The sequence below is a fragment of the Molothrus aeneus genome, chromosome 1, assembly GCF_037042795.1.
Source record: "Molothrus aeneus isolate 106 chromosome 1, BPBGC_Maene_1.0, whole genome shotgun sequence".
NCBI lineage: Eukaryota > Metazoa > Chordata > Aves > Passeriformes > Icteridae > Molothrus > Molothrus aeneus.
In genome coordinates this window covers 4,592,849-4,616,649 of record NC_089646.1, presented here as the reverse complement: position 1 = coordinate 4,616,649, position 23,801 = coordinate 4,592,849, and the positions used below count along the sequence as shown (strand labels likewise).

The 23,801-nt window shown below is 40.5% G+C and overlaps 1 protein-coding gene across 4 annotated transcripts in view; it reads right to left on the bottom strand.

Annotated features, from left to right (window-relative positions):
• The window catches only part of CTDSPL (CTD small phosphatase like), an 85,848-nt gene that overhangs the window by 11,802 nt on the left and 50,245 nt on the right, over positions 1–23,801 (bottom strand). Inside the window, exons 3-6 of one of the 4 annotated variants that reach the window (XM_066550677.1) lie at positions 18,738–18,770; positions 15,164–15,217; positions 11,942–12,043; positions 7,050–7,106 (exon numbers count right to left, since the gene is read on the bottom strand). In XM_066550677.1, the coding sequence (XP_066406774.1) occupies positions 7,050–7,106; positions 11,942–12,043; positions 15,164–15,217; positions 18,738–18,770 (246 nt within the window). The remainder of the gene's footprint in view (positions 1–7,049; positions 7,107–11,941; positions 12,044–15,163; positions 15,218–18,737; positions 18,771–23,801) is intronic. The other 3 variants (XM_066550695.1, XM_066550685.1, XM_066550699.1) reach the window with 3 other exon arrangements.

Below are 23,801 nucleotides of genomic sequence, written 5' to 3'. Positions count from 1 at the left end.
CAATTAAAGCCTTCAGCAAAAGAAGAAAAAAAGAAACTGTGTAATTGAAATTGAAAACCTAAAATTGAAAGTAAAGTTTTTTTAAAAACACATATGAGGAGCTGTACCTTAATGACTAAAGCAGAAATGTTAATTTTCCCCTTTATGCAGCATACAGATCATACCATGGAGTCTTTATCTCTTTTAAGTTATTTCTATGAAATTTATCTAAACTATTTCTGACCCCATAAACATTACATTCAAACTTTGATACAGATAACAATTTATAACCCTGTTTTTTTTTTTTTAAAACAACCACAGTAGCACCTAACACATCAAATAATGGTGACATTTTATGGATTAAAGACAGTTAACAGATGTACTTCACCACCACTCTCTTTCCAGATAATTAAAGCAATGTTTCCTGTATTTCACCAGGCATAAACCAAGTAATTTCCTCTCCTATAACAAGGCAATTAATTTTTCATTTAATTCTTGCTACACAAAGTTCTGCTGTAGTATTTCCTCTCCAGATACTACCTTTGAATTATTTTTTTTTTTAAAGACAGAAAGACAGCTGCAGTCCCTCTGCTTTTGGGTATCCTGAGAGTTTCCAACTTCCCAGATGTGACAGGAAAGACAGCAGGATCCAAGTTAATAATTAAGTTCTTGATTCTTTAGCCTTAATTTTATTCCTACACTTATTTTTGAGGGGCACCCCAGAGTCTTAACATCATTCTTGGAGAGTAAGTGCTGGAATTTAATATTAATTTCCCTTTTAAAGCCCAGTGCTTCCAGCTTCAGCAGAAGAAGTCTCCTCTTTGCTCTCCATCCCTATCTCTGCCCCTGTCACTGAAGTATTTCCACTTGGAATGTAATTACAAACTCCCTGCCAAGGATCTGAACTTTGCTGCTTGCAACACAAGCCACCTCCTCCATCAGGAGCACTCTGTAAATCAGCCCCAGAGCCCTGAGCTGCACTGGCAGCCTTGGCAATAAACACTCCTCTGGCTCTTTTTAGGGTTCCTAATTCTGCCCCTAATTCAGGATTAGCTGTGGATACACAGCATTTTTAGCTGGATGGTCTCCATTCTGCAGTTCAGGGCTCCTGATCCACCACAGAGCACTCACAGCCTCCTCTACTTGAGTTTCTCCTCTGCTATGCCTTAAATCTTTTCCTCCTACTGGGATCTGGCCAACAGATTTGCTTCTCATGTTAAATGCCTAATTAATAATAAATGTCATCTCTTCAGATGAAGTCTCACCAATTTTTTCCCTTAATTATTTCCCTCTGTACAAAGCCCCAATTCCTTCACTTTTTTTTTTCTTTTTTTTTTTTTTTGGCAGAAAAAAAATATCTTAATACTCTGGATAGTTATTCTCCAGAGTTGAAGTTTTCTTTGAGAAGTCCTACTTAGAGCCTGGAAGCAACTCCAAAATGTATTGGTATCCTGGGCTACAAAATCTCTTTGGTTTACTCCACATAGAAAGCTTTCTTCAGCTGACAGTGCAGCTCTTTTCTCCTCTTCCTTCTCATTTGGAATTTTTTCCCCTTTACTTTGTTAGTGGCTGGACTTGAATCTCAATGCTGCATGGTTGTTTGTGGCTTGGCTTTTTCCTCCATTGCCTGATGTCTTCAGTTGAAATCTCTAGACTAACTGGCTCCTGGCATTTTCCTGAGATTTATATACTGTCTTCAGGGCATTAAAAAAAAATCCATCCTTTCATGCTCACTAATTTTTTTCCTTAGCATAGCAAGAATTTAGAGGAATACAGTATTTTTTTTTATTATTGAAAATGAACCCTACTCAACATTTTAAGCACAAATCAGGCACTAGGCATGTTTCCACAGGATTCTTACAGCTGCTAATGGCAGAACACAAGCAATTATCTTTAATTGTTTTCAAGCATTTCATACTTCCACATGAATTTTCTCTACCTCAAAGCAGCCTCAACCTACAGAGACTCAGTATTTGTGAAACCCAAAGACAAACCCAGTTCATTTTCAACCAATTGAACAGGACACATAAAATTGCCTTTCCAAACCAGCTCTACAATGAGGAAATCTGCAAGTAATGGCCAAAAATTCTGCCCATGACAACTCCAACTCCTGTAATCTCCTGTTTCATGTCTCTTCTGAGCAGAAAATCCCACGTGTCCCTCGTAGTCCTGGGTCACACAGCTGTGGCTGTGTCCCAGTGCAAGTAACCAAGAATAGGCCAGTTAGAATGGATACAGCCTATCCTGGATTACTTGAACCAGGCCACAGCCTCCTGCAAGAAAATCCATGAATTCTGTGCTTTACAGGAAGGAAATTTATTATTCAAACAGCCTTTTTCCCCCATCATCAAAAAAAAAGAAAAGAAATTTGGGTATTATATTCAAAGTATACATGCCAAGTGTTCCTTCAGCTTTCAACAATTAAAAATAAGCAATTAATTGAATTAACTCCCACCTCACCTCAATCAAATACTTAAAAATTAGTTTTACTCCATAAACCAATTGTATTTAAAAATAAAATTCAAAATAACACCAAATCAAACTCTTCCTGGCTGCCCTCTTTACTCTTGGACACCAAAAGCAAGGCACAAGGCACTGGAATTCAATTTGGATGAAAGATGAAGGACAAGCATTCCCTAAAAAGCTTCACCCTTTGGGGATTAAAGCTGTATTTGATGCAGTTCTGGTCTGGGGGCTGTGGTCACTCTGCTCTTGGTCGGTGGGTCCAAAGGAGAGGGTGTGTTCTGCAGAGTTAAACCAAGGTGCACAACAGGTGGAACATCTCCAGCCACCACTTCCACCCCCAACGAGCCTCCTCTATCTCCAACACACTCCACTGGACTCCCCACTTGTCATTTGGGAGAGAAGGTCCAGCTCTGATCTCCTTTCATCCAGAGAACCAGAGTGGAATGAGAGGAGTGGCCAGAAGGGGCAGCTTGCAGCAGAACCTCCCTTGTGTATCTGGGCCAGCACAAAGCAGAGTGCCCTGGTGGCCAAGAAGGCCAATGGCTCCTGGCCTGGCTCAGGAATGGTGTGGCCAGCAGGAGCAGGGAGGTCACTCTGGCCCTGCCCTGGGCACTGCTGGGGTCACACCTGGAGTGCTGTGCCCAGCTCTGGCCCCTCAGCTTGGGAAGGACCTGGGGACACTGAGCACATCCAGAGGGGACAAGGAGGCTGGAGAGGGGCTGGGAACACAAACCCTGTGAGGAAGCCCTGAGGGAGCTGGGGGTGCTCAGCCTGGAGCAAAGGAGACTCAGGGCTGCCCCCATCACTCTCTGCAGCTCCTGAAAGGGGCCTGTGCTCAGCTGGCCCTGGGCTCTTTCTCCAGCAGCACTGACACAACCAGAGCACACAGCCTCAAGCTGCACCAGGGGAAGTTTAGGTTGGTGTGGAAACCCAGGGCACTGGGAATGTTTCTCTGTCTGCTCTGGGCTGCCCTGACCCCCAGGGCAGCACTGACTTTGCATTCATGGAGAAAGTTTCCTGGATTTCAAGATAGACTGGAATCCACAAAAGTGTGAAATAGATTATAGAGAGCAGTGCAGGTGTGTCACTGGGTGAGAAATTGAGGTTTTGGGGTTTTTAGTGTGTTGTGGATGGCAGCAAGATGGAGGGCACAGGGTGTCATCCTGGGTTTCTGCTCCATGCTTCTTCTTCTTCCTTCTCCATGGGTTTGGGTGGCATTTTGTAATTGGGCAGAAAAGTCCCCATTGCAGCTCTGTGGGATCAGTGATTGGGTTAAAAGGGAAAATAATCCAGGTGTCAGTTCTGAATTGGACAGTTTAGTCTTGAAAGACCTTGGAACAAGAGATTGTTGGCCATTTTGTGCCTTCTAATGAAAAGCTCACAGCAGTGAGACTGTTTTACTGATAAGAAATTATAAACACCTGAGTCTGAACATGAACTACTGTCTCAAGTGCTTTCAATCCAGACCCAGAGAAACCAACAACTGGAACCACCACAGGTTGGATAGCAGGAAAAAGTTTTTCACAGAAAGAGTGATAAAGTTCTGGAATGGCTGCCCAGGGAGGTGGTGGAGTCCCCATGCCTGGGTGTGTTTAACAAAGCCTGGATGTGGCACTGGGGGCCAGGGTTTGGTTGAGCTGTTGGGGCTGGGTTGGACTCGATGATCTTGAAGGTCTCTCCCAACCTGATCACTCTGGGAATTCTGTGGAAATTTGGGATTCATCCCTGGAACTTCAGCTGCCCCAGGATGGGCAGCTCTGGAGGCATCCAGAGACCCACAGGAGAAACAAAGGAAGGTTCCTTCACACTTGATTTATTTCCTTCTTAAAATAAAATGACAAATCCTTTCAAAAGATGAGGTAATTTAGGCTGGAGAAAGAAAGATGGGAAAGGGAGAAGGGATGTTAAGAAAAGCTGGTTTTTAATCTAGGGAAGCTCGTTTACCCAAGCACCCTTTAGGATGATGAATTGTCCTCCCTATAAAAAAAACCCCAAGAGTGTTTCTGACCTTTGGATTATAAATTATATAAGGGAAAGCAAATTCCCCAAACTAAAGACATGATTTTTTTAAGACTTCTGTTGAACTGCAAAAAAAACCACCAACCAAACCCAACCAGCATTTACCATGAAAAAACTTGCTAGATAAGTCAATCTCAAAACTCTTTCAGGAGTACAGCAATTCTGTTTGCCACAACTTGTATTTTTTGGTATATGAGAGCTGAACAATCTCATATAATTCCAAGTTTCTATATGAATGAGCACCTCTGAAATGGTGTTTCTCAGCAAGGAAACTTCCTTTCCACTAGGGTTCTGCCTAAGGCAGAGGTCAAGGACAATAAAAATCTGTCAACCTCCTGCCTGATAAGGTACCAAGCCCACTGGTAAAACAGGGATATGCACTATGGAAAGTGTGGTTCCACAATATTTCCCATCTCCTGGGATATTTTGCACAGGTGGAAACATTTCTCAATGTCAGTGATTAATCCTGGAGTTTATGAACTGCTTAAGAAAATGGACACGCATTACACAGATGACAAATCCTGATAAATGACAGAAATTGCTCAGATCAGTTCATTTATGCTCTAAGTGACTACAGAATTACAGGTTTGAAGTGGGAACAGGTTGTCAGAGCTCTACAGGCTGTGTTAATGCACATCACACTCAGCCAGAATATCCATTTTTGCCCTTTATCACAGTGCAAAACAAAAAAGAGAAGATTCCTGCATGTCAGCAATATCACAAGAGGTATTCCACACCCAGGCTTTGCCTATCCTGTGTGCCACACAGATTACCTTTATTTCAAGAATCACAAAATTCCTTACAATTACCTTCATTTTTACCATCCAAATGTGCCCCAAGTCTTTATCTACTTTAGAGGCTAAGAACTTGAAATTCAAAGAGTGAAGCAATTTCCTTGAAAATCATGCAGGGACTTTCTAGCAAAGCACAGAGACCAATTTCACCAGACCACCTCTGTCAGAGGAGAAGGAGATGCACAAATCCACTCCCTTTGGACCCAGCTATGGGTTTTTGTTTGTTTTCAGGGGTTTTTTCTTGCTATTTTCTCTTTTCTCCACATGGAGTCATGTCCAAGTGCCAAACTGCATCATTTTTGGTGAAGAATCTCAGAGTTTGCAGCAGGGAATGGAAAAACAACAGGCTTTTGAAATGTTTGACTATAAAGCCCAAGACTTTTATTGGGATTTGTCTCCAAATGTAAATATGTCATCCTGACAAGCTAAGTGATCACAACTCTAAGCCACTCAAAAATTCACTTTCAAAAGCTTTGTGTAACATTTTAGGAGAGAGAATTTGTCTGTTCTACAGCACCAAACAGAGATAAAGTCCACATCAAATCAGGATTAAAAAAAATCTCCAAAACATCATTTAAATGTTGTAAGCATCAGCTCTGGGGAACATTACAGGTAGAGGTACCCCAGATATTGATTTTTTCCTACATAAAACAGGCACAGTGTAACAATTATAAAAACAACTATTACTTTAAAGCACGTTTCAGTCCACTGACTGATATTCAGTCATCATTTTAAGAGTGATAAATACATGGAGAGCTTCCATCACAGGAAATCAGACAAAATTATGAAATATCTTTATGACCCACCAATTAGTACAAGAAATAATATACAAATAAAATATAAAACCTCTTAAAATATACAAACCTCTTTGTCCAAGTAGAAATAATCCATAAAGATAATATGTAAACAACATCTCAGAATTTAAAGTACTTAAAATTTCTGTTAAATCACCTGGAGGGAAGGTTTGCTAACTGTAACACCCAACAGAAGATGTTTCAAACAATTTACAGAGTTCATGGATGAGAAAGGCTCAACTTGACATTAACCTGTTTAATTCATCTCCAGCAAGAACTTCAATGTCTGCCTGAAGAGGGAAAGTAACAGCACTGTAATTTATTTGATTCAATCCTTCAGAAATGATCACTGATTGAAGACACCAATCCAAGATACATGGAGGGGACAGATTTTCAAATTATGGGTGTTTTGCATTTACTCAAAACCATTTCTTAGAGCCTTAAGTGAAGTTCTTAAAGAGTAAGACACAGAAATCAGTCTCCTCATGATTTTGTCCAGACCTTTCAAATATGCTGAAGTATATAATAACTCCTATCAGAGGAACTTGAATTACTTACAGGAATAAAAGGGGACAGAAATTGAACACAGATTGCCACAAAAACTGAATAAATGCCTATTCTTCTTTTATACTTTTATAAAATATAAATAACCTTTAGCATATGAGCTACCAACATATATTAAAGCAAACATATGTCCTATTTATGTTGGAAGGAATGAAAAATGCGGTGTTCAAACAGCTTTTTATGGACCCAGCAACATTTGAAACCCCATCCTTACATCATTTCCTGCTGGAATATGTTTTAAAATTGACAAAGAGTTGAGTATTGAAATCCTGAGAGAGAGACTCCACCTGAGCACACAGGGATGCCTGTCTGCATTCCAGAATACACAGCTTCCATGCTTTGCAAGAGAAATTATTGGACAAAAAGCAGCAAATAGAGGAAGAGAACATTCTGGGACTCAGGACACAATGCTGAAGGAAAAACCAGCACTTACCTGATGTATGGTTCCATCAATTTCAACAGGAACGATGAAATCAGCATTGCTAATTGGCTAGAAAGAATGACAAGGAAATAATCAGCATTAAAAATAAAATGGTTAGAGGGAAAATTTCAGGGGCATGAAAGGGAAGAGTACCAACTTCTAAGAAACAAGTTAATAATCATTATTGAGCACACATATCCACTCTGTGTGTGCTCCTACACGAGTCAGAAGCTCCCAGTTGTAATTTCAGATGCTGCCCTTCCCTTTTCTCTCCTATTTTTAAGCCTCATAAAACCTAGCATGCTTCACTGCTTGAATAACCCTCACTACCACTGAGTGTGTTCATCAGGAAAACATCTCTTTGGATAAACTCTTCCATCCAGTCTTTATGGATAAATGACCATCAAGAAAATCAACTGTGTACTGCACACCATCTACTCGAGGGTATCAACTGGTACTAAATTAAAAATACAGTGGTAAAATACCTAATGGTCATATTTGAATCAACAGCTGCAACAAGACTAAAGGATTGTAAACATGCCAATTCAATCAAGCTAATCATGTAAAATTGCATTTTAATTCCAAAAGGAAGAGCAGGCACACTCTACCCGAGTCCTTGAATCCATTTTTCCAGCCTGTTGAACACAACTTAATTCTCAAGACTTACTGTGAAAAGCTGCCAGTCAAGTAAAATTGCCTTGGAAAGCAGCAGAGTGGCCTTGTAGACAGTTCAGGAGTTCATAATCTAATCTTGGCTACACAGCAGGGGCAGTTGGGAACAGGCTGCTGCCAGTGTTTACTGCTTCAAGTGGACACCACACTTAGGTACAGCTCATGCACTGTGCCCATGCTAAAAAAACAGTCATGTAAACCTGCCTGGAGCTCATTCCATCACCTGCAGCCTGGAAATGGCTAAGACAGAGCAGCCAAAGACAATGACTGATTCACAGCCAGTATCTTGCATGGATACTGCCCAGGCTGGAGAACATCTTCACTCAGCTCTGGGAGATCTGTACAGATGGTCCCACCTCTCCTCTGGATCAGTCAGCAGGCTGATCTCAGGAACCAGCAAAAAGATGCCCCTGAAGTATTTGTGGGACTGGAAACAGACTTTAGACTCGTTTGGGGGGGGGCAAAGGTGTGCCAAGAAAGCAGAGAAGCAGCTGAGGTAAAGTGATTTAAGAAGCAGATCACAAACTGGGGAGTCTAAACAGGTGCTCTGTGAAAAAATGGTGGGAAAAGAGGATCCTGCAGTATTAACCTGCCAGCAGCACTTTGATCCCACTCCCTGGATAAACCAGATGCTAATTCCCCTGTCAGACAACCTCCCTGCCAGGAGAGCAAAGTGACCACAAAGAATTTCTGTGGAGGGAAACACCCTTTCTCAGGAGAAAAGAAATAAAGAAGATGGTTTGATCTGACACCTGCAAGTGCTGGGTCTGAGGGCACAGGAGAGGATACACAGAAACCTCTCATCCTGACCAGCCAGGATTGGCAACAGACCTCTTACTGACCCCTGTGCTGATGTGATCTGAATAATTCCTCAAATACACACAGATCAATCTATGTTTTTCTTATCTAACACTGAGCAATTTCCCCTTTCTGCTGTGGAAAAAGACAGAGGGGAAGCTCCCATCTGCTCCCTGCATGAAGCCCTTCAGATAAAGAAGATACTGTGCAGCTCCAACAGCCACAGAACAGGTACACCAAAGTTCTGATGCTTCACCTTAAAAAAAAAACAAACCTCAAACGAATTGTCAAGAAGCCTCAGCCACCAGTTTTCCAGTGGGTGCCAGCTGCCTGCAGACTTTGAAGAGGCTTGCACACACTTGAAGGATTTATATATGCATGACTCCCTTCAGCAAGAGAAACACTCTGCAGCAGCAACAGCAGAAAAAGAATAGGTCACTGCAAGCTGCAGAGGTTTTGAAATCCACTGATAAAACTACAGCTTTTACAGAATTTAATCCTATCAGGAGCAACATCAACCAGATGCCAGAGAAAACCACATTCGGTGTGAGCAACTTTGGTTTTTGCGAACAAATAAAACTCAGCCTCAGACTTTGTCACCAAACTACTCCCAATTTGGTGGGAGTTTCTTTCCCCCACTTTCCCCCACTTCTACTTCAGGTATTTTGTTGCTTTCTTGTTGGCACTGGTGGTAAGGAAAGGAGCACAGCCTGGAGTTCTGTGCTCCTCAGGGAGGGAAAAGAGGAGAAAAGTCTGCAGCAATTTGCTGGGCAAAGGTTTTTGGGCACATGAAGCACATCCCTGCCTCCAATGGGAAGCACAGAGCCTGGAAGAAGGGAATGCATTTCCACTGAAAATCTTCAGCTCAGTTAGAACTTTTGTATTAAAAAAACCCCAAACTTTCAGCATTTTAAATGTTCTAAAGGTGTTTCACTGCCAGTTTTGAATAGGACTACATTCCAGGCTTGCATGTGGTTTAATACATTTTACACAAAACCGTGTTTACATCTCCTCTATTGAATAATTTATTATTTTTTGCTTCTATTATTGTTTTATGATGGGAATGATAACTACCCTGTCTATCTATTCCTTTTTTACTCTTGCCAAAGAACCCCAAACTTTATTCCTTTAATATGCACCTAACATGAAAGACCAGTACCTCCTTAAAGCTTCACAAATATGCAGGGGCATAAAAAGATGAGAATTACCCTCCCTCAGATGTTGCTGCTTTCATAAAGAGCACTTTAAATATTCTGCCTCTCTGGTGGTGTCAAAAAAACATGTAATCTGCATTTGAAATATGAAGCCTATTTCATAACAGAATTACAAATTCTAAAGTGTCAGGTGCTTTAAATAATGCCTTTTGTACTAAAATTCTCAAATTTATGTATGCTTTTCAAGCTTTTAAGTGGGGACCTACCTGGTTAGAGCAGATATGTTTTATTGGAAGAAAAATCCCCCAAATACCCCCCAAACTCCTACAAAATAAAAAACTACAAAAGTAACTTGACTATCCAGGCAGAGCAGGGTGCACCCAGGTGCTCAAACCCCTGCTCTACTGGAATGATGGCAATTAATGGTCTGAATTCAGCTGAAGAATTTCCCTTCGTGAAACAAACCCCAGACAGCACCACTGGACAGGGCCAGCCTCTGAACAACTGAATTAATTTCCTCCAGCACTTGGTTTTCTCCTATACACCCTCAATCACAGGGTTTCATATTGAAATAACACCACTGTCACCCTAAAACTCCAATTCTGCAGAAACTCCAACATCTGCCCAACTCTACTGACCTCACACAAAAAAGGACCAGTTTTCTTTCCCTCACACAAAACATTATTCAGTGCTCATCATCAAGCAGAAAAATCTTTTGGTTTTTTCTTATATATCTACTCAACATCATTTAAATACCCATTAAATATCACTTGAATGTGGGAGGATTAAAAGGAGGCCTCTAAGAAACACTCTGCAAATCTCAGTCCTACAAGAGAGATTTGCAACTGTGTCAACCATTAAACATGCATTTCTTTAAAATGGTTTAAAAAATAACTAATAACCACTTAAACTGCATCTCATTTTGTTTCAAAACCAGAAAAAAAAAATCACAGCACAAAATTACCCACAGCACTCAGAAAGCAAAATTGTATTTTTACCTTTCAGGTAACAATAAGCCTAACACTTCAATTTTATTATACACAATTAGACTTTTACATTGAGCTTTCCCTTCTTGTTTTTGACTCTTGTTTAAATAGGAAGGTATGGCTCCTCCCTTCCCAATCCAGCTGTGGATTTTATCTCCCTGAAAAGTTCTCTAGAGCAAGCTCAGTCTGGCTACACAAGACAAATATGGCATGGAGGTTCCTGTACAAGAAATTATTTTGTACCATCAGGCACAACAAAGACAGAGGAAAAAAAAATCTTCATTTCAGTCTGAGGCACAGGAATATTTGTTCTAATATTTCCATATAAGGTTTTCTTTAAGTCAATAAAGAGACGCTGCTGCCAAATTCTAACCACAACATGAATTACAAGTTTGCATTTTAAATATTGGCAATGAACAAGTGAAGGATTAAAAAGTGGAGTTGATGCTTCCAGTGAAAAATGCAGTGCAAGCAGCTAGAAGACTGTAAGGGTGGTTAATCTGGTTTGGGAGTAGTAAAATAACAGTATCAATTTTTATAAATTCTCCAATCAATGTATAAAACCAGCAGATGCTTTATCAGTATTAGCTGTACTAACCAGAAATGCTATCAGTGCCCTAAGCCAATTTAGACTCTGTATTTCTGAAGTCTCCTAATTTCAGCCCTACTTAAACAACAGAAAAAATACCAGTACCTTCAGCACATGCTGAACTCTGAAGGGTTACAGAAGCTGCTTCTTGAAGATGACTGACTCACCACCAACAGCTAAATGGTATTTGCTTTCCTGCTCTGAAAACTAACTACCTAAAAACAATTGCTGGGATCAGGAAAACAACATCCTCCAGCAAGAGAGAAGAGCCACCCCTGGTGCCCAAAATCTCCTGGTTTAAGGTACATCTAACCCAGCAGAAAGCTGTGCTGATTCTCCATTCTCCTACACTAACTATGGCATTATTTAAACTGCAAAAACAAACCCCTATTTTCAAAGCAACAAATTTTTGGACCTGTCCAAAACACAGGTCTGTGGTGGAATACTTAAAGCCCTGCAGTCAATGCCTATTCCAGGCCTTGTTGCAGTCAGTGTGATTTTCTCAAAAAAATAAAATTAAATTAAGAAAGCAATCTCTGTTGTTACTCCCCTGAGAGCTAAATTAGGATGAATAATCACAGGAGAGGCAATGAGGACTCCCAGGCAGAGGATGTAAGAGGAGTTCAAGTGTTAAGAGGCTTAACAGCTCCTGCAGCATTCACTGACAGATTCAAGCTGCAAGAGATCCCTTTTGAATTTACTTACCTTAAATGAACTGTGCACTAAAGTTTCATCTAAATCAATGACCACACACTTCTTCCCATAGTCTGATGCTGTCAGTTCTGGCAGGAGGTATTTAGCTGGTGGCTATAAATAAAAAGAAAAGAGGAAGACAACAAAAAGAAAGTAAAACATCTATGGAAGAGGCACCCTTCTGTCAACATTACTATTCTACTAATTACTGGCAGCTGGAATACATGACTTGAAATCAAATGATTTTCTGGGCTCATCCCAAGTTTATGTATGGATATTAATGGCTCATGCAATTGCAATACCCATACAAACTTTTCTTTTTTAAATTAGAGCCTTGTTTAGCATGACCTCCAAAGCACTGGAAATGAAAATGGTAAAACATCACCACTATCAAAAAAAAAAATCATAAAACCAGGATATTTGATACAACATCTTTTTCCAGTGGCTCTTTTCCCAATGCCTGGTTTGGTTGCTGTTGTTATCCTATTTCCAGTCAATGTCATTTGCAGCCATATCAGGCTGATGGACATTTACACAAATCATTATTTCTGTTTGCCATGAAAAATGCTGAAACTGAGGAATCCATCCTGATGGAAGACAGCATTACTAATTTTATCTTCCAGGACATGTCTTCACTCTTGTTTTTACCACTTAGGAGGGTGGAGATCAACTTCCATGTGAATTATGCTCCCAGTCAAGGTATTAAACCTGCAGTGAAGAACCTGAACTGGGCTCTTCTACAGCACACTGCCCTTACTAAAAATGGCACCAATCCCATGAATTGATAATTTTTCTGAAAGCAATGCAGAGTCTCATATTCTTTGGATCATTTCCCATTTCAACACCCCAGTTTGCAATAGAAATACGTTGCTTTAGATTTTGGTACTGCCTATTTTCTGAAATCACAGAAATGGGAGAGAATGCTTCCATTTGGAGCTGAAACACTGCTGCCACTTGGGGTTTTTTTGATGAAAGAAAAGGATTAGCTTTAGAGAAAAGCATCAGTAGGGAGAAGCTTAAGACAGAGAGGAAATTAAATTAATTTAGTCTTGGATACACAACTCTAACTCCATTCTTTTCCTATATTTTATCTGTTCACTGTGGCTCTGGTGAGGATTCATCATTTATCATTTATATTTATTTATGGGTTTGCTCTTTGCAGGGGTGCTGGCAGAGATCTGAGGCCACCCCTGTGCAGGCAGGGGTGACACAGGTGAGGCAGGGCCACCCTCCAGCAGCCAGGACAGATCATCAACCACTGGCTGAATTCAAGTGGTTAAATAGATTCAATTCAATCTATCACCTTGATAGATACTGGCCAGTGATGCCTAATAAACTCTTAAATGAAGCACCTAACAAATCAGATTCTGGACTTAATTTAAGTGGTTTTAGCTAAAGCAGGAGTTCTTGGGGGATTTTTAGGAGCATTCACTGCAATTGATTAAGTTCCTTACAATTAACATTGACAACAGTTCCCTCAGCCAGCAAACTGGAAGCTGCCCTGCCTAAAACCACTTTTCTCAGTGCATTTCCTCTCAGCACACATCTGACAAGGACCTTCCAATTAAAACAGCTTCTGCCTAATGCCTGCAAAGGCTCCACAGCCACCCAAGCAGGCTGGAATTTATACAACACCCTGGGCTAGGTTATGGACAGCCCCACAGCTGCTTCAGTTCCACCTCTGCTTGTGGGCAGCTAGAACCAGACCTAAAGAATTTTGGTTTTTTTCCTTCTATTCAAAGCCTAAAAGGTATTCAGCACCCCACCTCAGTTTTTCATATTAAGAAGGATCCAAACTTGCAACCTAAATAAAGTAAAAGCTTATAGAAAGAAAAATTTGACCCATTTAAAAACAGTAATCTTCAGAACCCATGTTCCAATAGTTCTTGTCTTTGAGGATGGTAAAAAGGTAGGAACATCCCAGGAAACCTTAAACATACTTCTTAAAAAAAATAATAGCTCAGTTTATTGTACTCAAAACTCTTATCTCCTTTGAATTTTTGACTACATTAATTTGCACAGGCAGTTCAAAGCCAGAAATTCCTTCTGCTATGTGAATTCCTTATCCAAGGAATATCTGAAAATATCTGTATCTATGGAAAATAAATGGAACTATATATTTTTCCACATAACAATGCATGTAGGAAAAATATGAGCACTGTCTTACAGATATCTTTATTTTTTTAGCTGCAAACTGTTGCATTTGTCATCAAGAAAAGGATGGACACACACCAAGGTCTACAAAATGCAAGAACTTTCATCTCTGAGAGCCCAAATTCCCTGAATGTACACAGTGAGGTGACCTGCAACTGTTTTTTTCACCCACCTGCACCTCTGCTTTCCCAAAAGCAGTGGCTGGGAGAGGCACAATTCCCCTGTGGTACCCACACAGAGATTCTGGTCACTGCTGGAGCTCCTCTCCCTCTTCAGTACTGCTTTAGGAGATCATGTGCAGTTTCTGACCTAACTTCATCTAAGAAGGGCACAACCAACTCTCCCACAAGCTTTGGCATCTTGAGTTCAACCTGATCTTGTGTCCTTAAGTTCACACTTTTGAAGAATGAATTTTCCATTTGACAAATTGCAATTCTGTTGCCCTCAACTGTGAAAACAATCACCTTTTGATAATAGGGAGAAGGAAATTATTCTGAAGCTGAAGCCACTGCAAGTTGTGAGGCTGCTAAATAGCTGGTGAAGGACTTGGGAGCAAGGGTGGCATTTTTGAGGCTTTTAGGAACTTGAAAGGATTTGTATGCAAAGTATCAGCCCATTTGTTTTGCTGTTCAAGCGTTCTGATCTAAAGCAATTTCCACCTGTCAAGGGCAGCAAAGCTTTTAGTCAGAAACAAGCATTACTCAACACTGTATTTTAATTTTCTCACTAATGGAGACATACCCAAGAAGAGTTCTAAATACCAGATTTCCATCACAGTTAACAGTGAATAGTTATGGAAGTTTGACAATGTCTTTTATTTTTTTACACACATCACTTCAAGACATCTGAGATGATTAAAAATATTTCATTGTGGCTAACAGCAACTCATATTTACTATGCAACACTCCCCCAAAAGGCTGCACAAAGCCTTCCACAGAACTCAGCAGAAAAATGACACGTGCTATCCCACTGGTTTGCTCTTCAATTCCAACAAGACACAAACTGTACACAAATTCAACTAGTCACTGGTTGGGATTTTTGCATTCCAGCCAGGTCTCAGGGCTGATCAGCTCAACAGACCTTGTAGTGGAACGACTGCTGCACTGCTTCAGTCCCGTGGAAATAGTAAATTCCCTAAGAAAAAAACAAAAAAAAAGGGGATGGTGGCGGCAAGAGAACAGGACTTTTGGTTGAAGCATCAACAGCTGGTCAACACAAATCTTGCAGAAATTCACTGTACAGAACAACCATCAGCTCTACTCCCTGTAGGCCTGTATTTCCCACAGGTATCAGAATTAATAAGCCTTTTTTTATTCTCTCTGTCCTAGCAGTGCTGTTAAGCTCAAGTGCAGCACATTAATTTACTGTTTGTGTCCTCTGCTCACACTCTGGGCTGCACTTGCAGGGCTAACAGCTTCTCCCAGCAGCTATGTGCAGAAATATTCTTACAGAAGATAAATCATTCCTACTTAAAACACAGCTGCCAGAAGATGCCAGCTCCTCTTGTGGAGCAGGCAGCTCCCAAAATTTCTTCTACAAACATTTATAATAAGGATTTAGCTAATGTAGGTGAGGACAAGTGGAAAAAAGTCCCAATATCCCTGTGCTAAGATTTAACTCCTGCAGGGATTCTGAGGGATAATTTTGATACCACTCCTTAGCAGTGGAATTTTAAGCTGAACAAAAGTGGACACTCCAACTCATTTAAGAGTTGAAGTTTGACAATATCTCATTTAATTTGTTGCATAAGCATGGCTTTTTATTTCCATCTACATTCAAAAGAATTCCATCTTCATTCAAAAGAATATACAATAGTGAAGCTGCTATGGGTCTGCTTTGATTTGAGGGTTGGAAGGAGATAATCTTTTAAAGTTCCTTCCAACCCAAACCACTGTATGATTTCTGTACCTTATCCTTTCCATACAAAGCTGAATAAAATCCATGAAAACACAGGCATCCTGAGCTACATTTACATTTGTCATCAGGTCTATCAAAATGTGTCAGCTGGGGATGTTTTGGGCTTGCCTTTTTAAAAATTCTGTGTTTATTTCAGCCCTAAAAATAATTAATTTTGCAGTATAAGGAAATAATCAATTATGCTGCTCTTTAACCTATGCCTTAACTGGAAACAGTTTCAAAATATGAGTTACAAACACAGTAAAGTTCATATTTTAAAAAAACCCTCCAAAGTAATGGTGTTTCTATTTTCTGAAGCAACTAACTTGAAGCTGGAATATTTCTTGTTTAGCAGTCACCTTTATCAATAACCAAGCAAAAATTCACATTAAGTCAAACTTTTCAATCCAGTTCAATTAATACAGGACAAATCTGGTTGAGCAGAAGATCCACTTCACTGAACTGCACACATAAATGCAAATAAAAGCAATGCAAACTGCACATGAAGCAATGGAAGCTTTCAAACAGGTGACCTCAGCACAATGCCAGGTTTAATACACAATAAAAAGCACAAAAAAGCTCCAGAAATCCTCATATTTTGACTGGAGGCTTCAATTTGAAAGTGGGGAGTGGGCAGAGCTCTTTTTAGAGCCACTCAGGAAATCTCTGAACACTTGAACTGATGACATTTGCAACCAGCCCTGTAAAATGTAAATGTTCACTGAATTGTGACCAAGCTCTGGGTCTGTTCAGAAGATTTTTCTCCTGGTTTGTACAAGACACTGCAGCTCACACAGCCCCACTTCTCATCCCTAGGTAGCAGAAAATCAAGAATTTCTGCCTCAACTGGTCTGAAACACAAAATGAGAGCTGTCTTGGACCAACACCCCTCCTAAGACCAGCAGAGCAACACTTCAATTTTAGGTGTTTTTCCTAAGACAAGCCTGCATTTTCCTTCCTAGCACTCCCTGCATGTGCAGCTCCCTTGCAGCTTTATTTAGCTGATGACACAGTGCTGCTGGCTGGCTCCTGAGAGGCAGCAGCTCTTTGATCCTGGGAGTAAATGTCACAGCAGTGCCCAAGGGCCATGGTTGCCTGACAACACTGCCCTGTCCTGCTGCAAGGAGAAGCATCAAATGGCACTGGAGAAGGGGAAGGAGTGTTTAAAGTCACCTGCTTGCTCAGAACTCTACATCATGACTGCAGGGAGAAGTTGATTTTACTGCCTTGTTAGTGCTGGGAATGTGTCTGCAAAATCACAGCTGAGCTTAAAGAAAATAATAAAAAAAGGAGGAAAAATAAGATGGCCCTTCTTGAATCATTCATTTTCCTACCACTGCCCAAATCTAACAGAGCACTGCTTTAACATTGCAAAGACAGTGTTCTAACAAAGCATCTGATTTAATTTCTGTACCTGTCAGAGCTCTACTCATTTATCCTTCCAAAATTCTGTTCTATTTGAATTCTTATTCTGTTAATACCTACAGTCACTCTTGGGAAAGGTTTTATTCCAGGTCAGAGCACAGCCAGAACATGTTTCATGTTCAAATAATTCCTGGTGGAGCAACTACAGTCACCTAACAGAATTTGGCAGGTATGTAAAAAAGAAAAGTAGTTTGGAAATCAGTATTTTCTGATTTACATTTGAGGTTTTTCTATTCCTAGACTTGCAGAAATACAAATCACATGCATGCCCATGCCTGCCTGCATACACACCATGCATGAGCCACACCAGAAATAACAGGTAAGCAGTAAAGAGGAATTTCCAACAGTTCTCAAACCCAAGAAAAGCTGTTGGAAGAGGGAAGATGTGCCCAGTCCCAGGGATCTCCTGGCACTGGTGCACTGCAGCACAGACAGGGGGATTCTTACAGCAGGATTTGGAATGCTGGGCTACGTGAGAAGGAAGGGAAAGAAGATAAAGAATGGCATCTTGGGGAATATCCAGGTCTTTAAAAGCTACCAAATATCTCAAACAAGAGGGCTGGGTCATTATCTCCACACATCAGCACTGCTGTTTGCTGGGAAACTCTGCAATGATGAAGTCTTGTAAACAGCAAAGGAGCTCAAAAAAAAAAAGTATTTTCAGCTTTACAAAGCCTAAGCCTTCATCTTTCTAAAGAAAAGAGCAGCTTTTTGACCAAAAAAGGTTAAAACTAATTAAATTAAAAGCTTCAGCTTGAAGGACTTGGTTTTTTTCTTCCTTTTATTTAGCTTTGAAAAATAATTCAGATGCCAAACAGCATTCCAAGTTTAATCAAGGAAAGATAAACAGAAATACTGAGGCTCATAAAGCAGCAGCTGATACCAAGAGCATCGTCTCAAACAAGTGCAGGGATGAGCAACAGTCAGTGTGCTCTGTTTTCTAAATGTGACTTATTTCAAATAAATTATGCAGTTTCCAACTCTTCTTTTCAACTGGTATATAGAGGAAAATGAGAGGAAAAGGTTTTTGTAATTGTGTCTCACATAATGATGATGAATCACCTTTTGCCTCTTGTTATAATTTTCAGACTATGTCATGTGTTTTCAAAAGGCTAAAAATTCAGAAGAAACCCAGATAAAACCCAAACTCTTCTTTCAGTCCCTGTAGAAGACATGCAGTTCAATCCACCTCTGGGGATACAACATTACAGACAGAACATAAAACCCTTTTGTTAACATGCAACACAAAACAGACCTGTTAGACTGCAACATAAAATGAATCAAAGCAAAAGTCATGAAAATTATTAAAAGAAAAAGGGATAAAAATACATACACTTGGTATAGGCATGACCTGCATCTGGTCACCCTGGGGAAAAAGAAAAAAAAAATCACTGTAAGGGTAATGGCTTTTAAAGGGTAGAACAAAGGTCTGGAGCAGTAAATGTAGCACTCAAACATCTTAAACCAAAAGTTCCAAGTAGTCAAGAAACTAGGGTAAAAACAAAAAACAAAACAAAGAGGATTTTGCATTTTAGTTGCTGAAATGATCTGTTAGTACACTGCCATTTATGATTTTTAAGAGACTGGACTGATAAAACCCATGCTATGATTAATAAGAGATGACAATAAGAAAGTACCTGTATTTACTGGAACTTTTTCAGCTTTCAGATCTACTAATGGGTATATTTGTCAATTTGCACTGCAGCAGCAAGAGGCTGAGCCAGAGCCTGGCAGGACCCCACTCCTTGAGCCCACCTTCATTTGAGACAACTGACTTGAAAAAACAGCATTTTTATTCAGGCAACAGCAGAATGTCTGAGAAGGACGTGAGGATGGTCAACAATGATGTTAAACTAATCCAAGGAATTCCACTTGCTCCATCCAGCATTGCCAGTGCTGCTCCCAATGGTCTCAACTTTTGCACTACCCTTGGGAGAAGGCAGGAAATTCTTGGCCAACCTGATCCTTCCTTCTCATCCTGGGACATCCAGAAACAAGGACAGCCCCAAAATGGACAAAGCCCGGCTCAAATGGGCAACTCTCATTCCACTCAAACTCTCACTCAAATATCTAAGAGATTTTTGAAGCTAGAATTCTATTTTCTCAAACTCTCACTCAAATTTGTAAGAGATTTTTGAAGCTAGAATTCTGTTTTCTGATCTAATACTTCAAAAACAACTTTATTTTCTGGTGGGCACAGCACATTAAAAAAAAAAAAAAAGGAAGCTGATCCTTCTAGCATAGATGTTGCTTGGGTAGATGATTTTATTCTTTAATATTTGGGCAACACAGGCTGTGATTTCCAGCAGAGAAATTATTGAAAGGGCTGTTTTCAATTCTAGAACAGCCTCTTCCAGCTGAAGAAGCCTCATGCTTATTTGTTTTCAAGTCTACCAGTGTTGACACATCACTGACAAACAGAAATAATTCTGTATTATTTTTAAAGTGCTCTTTTTTAGTGCTGCTCAGCAGATTTTTTTTTTACTGAAGTTTGCCGAAAATCCTGAGAACCTGAAGGAGCAACTACCATGAACTATCAAAAACTTGGCACTAGTAAAAAGTACCTGATTTCTAGAAAAACACACACACAGAAGTTGGTAAGAATACAAGTTTTACTCAGGGTAACAGCAATAAGAATACAAAAAAAATTATAATTCAATATATTAATGTCCTGTTAGTGGAACTGACTTTCATGGGAACCCAAAACCAAAGTTGCATTACTGTTTGCCTAATTTCTCTCAAAGAATTTCTTAAATTAAATTTAAAAAAAAAAAAGGGAAACAAGCAAATTTCTTAAGAGGAACCCTGGAAATACCTATGCAAAAATCAAAACAGTAGTAAGAGAAATGAGAACAGGAAAAACAAGAAGAAAGAAGTGCAAGAGTCTGCTGGGAAAGCAAAAGTGTTCATGAACAGGCAAATGTTTCTTAAAAACAAGCCTGCTCTGGGAAACTTCTTACAAGGTCCTGCCTCATTTCCTAATGCCTTGGAACAGGAAGGGAAATGGGTCACAGCAGCAGAGGTTGAAAGAGATGACAGATGACTGCATTTGTTGAAGGCTTTCCACGAGCTCCTGATGTTGGTAACAGAACAAAGCTGTTCCTAGAATGCCAAAATTTCCCTATTGTATCCCTAAGACAACCCAGGAACTGATTTGTCCCTAGCCATTGAATACAGGGGTTTTTTTAATGGGTTTTATTTTTTCCATGCTATATACAGATGGAATGATAAATCCTATCTTTTCCTTTAGCTGCATAATTTTTAGTTTGAAACAACAATTTCCAGCACGGTGTTCCTCACTTACACTGCCTCAATGAGCACCAAGTGACAGGCCACAATATTTTGCTTTTTTTCAGAGCAGTCTGTATTGAAAGATAAGGAGCTATTGCACTTTAGAGAAGAAGCTGACCAAAATAACAGATTTATCCTATTAGTTTCCTTAGCACAAGGCTTGCTCTAGACCTTGACAGGCTCTTTTAAAACAGCAGTATAGTTATTATTTGACACTTAAATGATCTGACAAACTCTCAAGCTGTCTCTTAATAAAGAAGACTTTTTGGGAAGCCAAGAAGGTCAGAACAAGTGGGCAAAGAGAGGAACCCCATCACTCTCTGCAGCTCCTGAAAGGTGCCTGTGCTCAGCTGGCCCTGGGCTCTTTCTCCAGCAGCACTGACACAACCAGAGCACACAGCCTCAAGCTGCACCAGGGGAAATACAGGTTGGATAGCAGGGAAAAGTTTTTCACAGAAAGGTGATAAAGTTCTGGAATGGCTGCCCAGGGAGGTGGTGGAGTCCCCATGCCTGGGTGTGTTTAACAAAGCCTGGATGTGGCACTGGGGGCCAGGGTTCGGTTGAGCTGTTGGGGCTGGGTTGGACTCTGTGACCTTGAAGGTCTCTTCCAACCTGGTCATTCTGGGAATTCTGTGAACAGGTATGGAGAGGAGATCTTGTTTTCTAAACACACCTTCCACACCACATCTCAATGGTGACCAACAGAACCAAACACGTGCAATCTTCCTGCTCTCATCAGCCAAGGTTAAGCAGGAGACAAAGCACAATGATTTACATCAATCTCATCTATCTGCCTCCACATGGAGATGGATTCCCACCTCTGCTCAGCAAGCCTGTCATTAATGATGTCCCCATCACAGAGCCCACACTCCTGCTGCTCCTCAAGGTCTCCAGCACAAAGCAGGTGCTACTTTGACCTCAAGAACGTGCTCCCTCCAAGCTGTTTTCTCATTTTGCTGGGCCACATTCATGTGGGACTGAGAGAAGATCCTTTTCCCTGTACTATGTTATAAACAGAGACCCCTGAAGCAGAAGAGAGTGTTGGGGACACAACCACAGAGCATCTACACAGCTTCCCAACACCACCTGGGAGATGATGGCATCATGCAGTGGGGAGGAGGAACCGCAGCTTTTGGAGTGAGGTGGAAATTCAGTGACAGGAACTCCTCTGGGAGATGATGGCATCATGCAGTGGGGAGACGGAGCCACAGCTTTTGGAGTGAGGTGGAAATTCAGTGACAGGAATTCCTCTGGGAGATGATGGCATCATGCAGTGGAGAGAAGGAGCCACAGCTTTTGGAGTGAGGTGGAAATTCAGTGACAGGAAAAGCAGAGGGAGCAGCTGTAGCCCCCAGAAAAATCCTCCTCTGTCTTCTTCCCTGCTGCGTGTGGATCAAGAGCTTCTCCTCTAACCCAGCAAGTATAAAAATCCCTTTCCTCATTCATGCTTCACCTCATTAACTGGAGCCATCAGCCTGATCTGGATCTTGCTGTGAAACAAAAGCAAGGATGACTCCAGTGGAAGTGGGTTGGGAGTGAAATGGCAAAGTGCCCACAGACTTGTCAGGGCTCCCTCACCCACCACGACTGAAAGCAAAGGGAAAAAAGAGTTTGTATCTTGCTTTTCTCACCTTTTTCTATCTGGACTCCTCCTTCAAGTCTGAATGAATGAAATCTGTACCTACAAACACCTTAGAAGTCAGGTAACAAACTTACCCAGAAGTAAGAACTTACATGCAGAAAATACAAAAATTGATTCAAGTTGCTAACTGAAGAATGGAAACTGAAATTTGAATTTATCCCAAAGAAAACAAAACACAATTCTCTTTCCCAACACTCTAAAGAAAAAAAAAAAAAACCCAAAACAGTGGCTGGAAGGTGTTGGGGAGCTGCCTGCTGCAGAAGAGGCAGGAAAATATTATAAAGGAGTTCATGAGGCTGAATATTTTGTGCTCCCAAGTGACACATCTGGCTCAGCATCTGAGCTGCAGGCAGGCTGATATACCCACAAATGTTACATCTTACAGTGCATCTTCTGCTCTGCTGAATAGCTGCTGCATTTGAAGGAAAACAAATATGCCACAGTTTCAGTAAATACAAGTTATTATTGAAAAAAATGTTGTATTGAAACTTTAGAGACAGAATGGACCATTCATTACCAGTATTAGAGTCACACTTGGACAAGCAGCTGCTCTGTGAGTAGAAGGTTTAAAAGAGACCTTAATACTTAAAAGAAGTTTTTGGGCTTTTTTTTCCCCCACTTACAGAACAGAATTCAGCACTGAAAGTAAATCTTAAATCAAAACCATGCTCAATTTGGTGTTTCTTCCAACCCCATGAAAAAGTGACAGAACACTTGACATGTCAAGCACCATCAAGTCACCTCATGAAGCACTGATTAATCTGAAGCACTGATTTCATTTTTTCTACTGGAGCCAAATAATAACAACAATAAGAATTGTCTCACACATCCCAATTATTCTGAACAAAATTTCAGTGCTGTGTTTTCAACTACTTCATAAAATACCCTTCCCCCACTTTCCCTCCTTTTGAACAGGGCAGCATTTACAAAAATCAAGATTCCTAACTAGAAGGAAGTGGGCTTATCACATCAGCTTCAGAATGTGCCAGAAGCAACACAGAACTCTGAATTCCAGTGAAATCAGCAGAAGCTTCCCCCATTCCTTCCCTTCCTCTGAAGTCTTTATCATCAGTTTTCATGTACCAACTCCACTGAACAGCAAAGACATGAGGGAAGTACCTCCAAGCCATTTTATACTCATTTCTGGTGGTAACTGCTTGACATTATTGTGCAATTTTCTTTGTCCATTTTTTAAAGAAAGGGTCACAACACATGAACTGACTGGGCCCAGCCAGAAGTGAACAATGATGGGATAAATAATTAATAAAACACAGAAGAGAGAGCAGATTTAACCAAGTGACCATCTGAGCAGCAGCTTAACAGAATTTCAACAATTCCTACCTGGCAGTGAAACTAATGCAAAAAAAAAGAGCTTTAATGAAACAGCAGAGGAATTTAAGCAGTGGGTTGTCAGGTTTCATTTTCTTTCCTGAGAGGCAATTTTGTCATTCCTGGACATTTCAT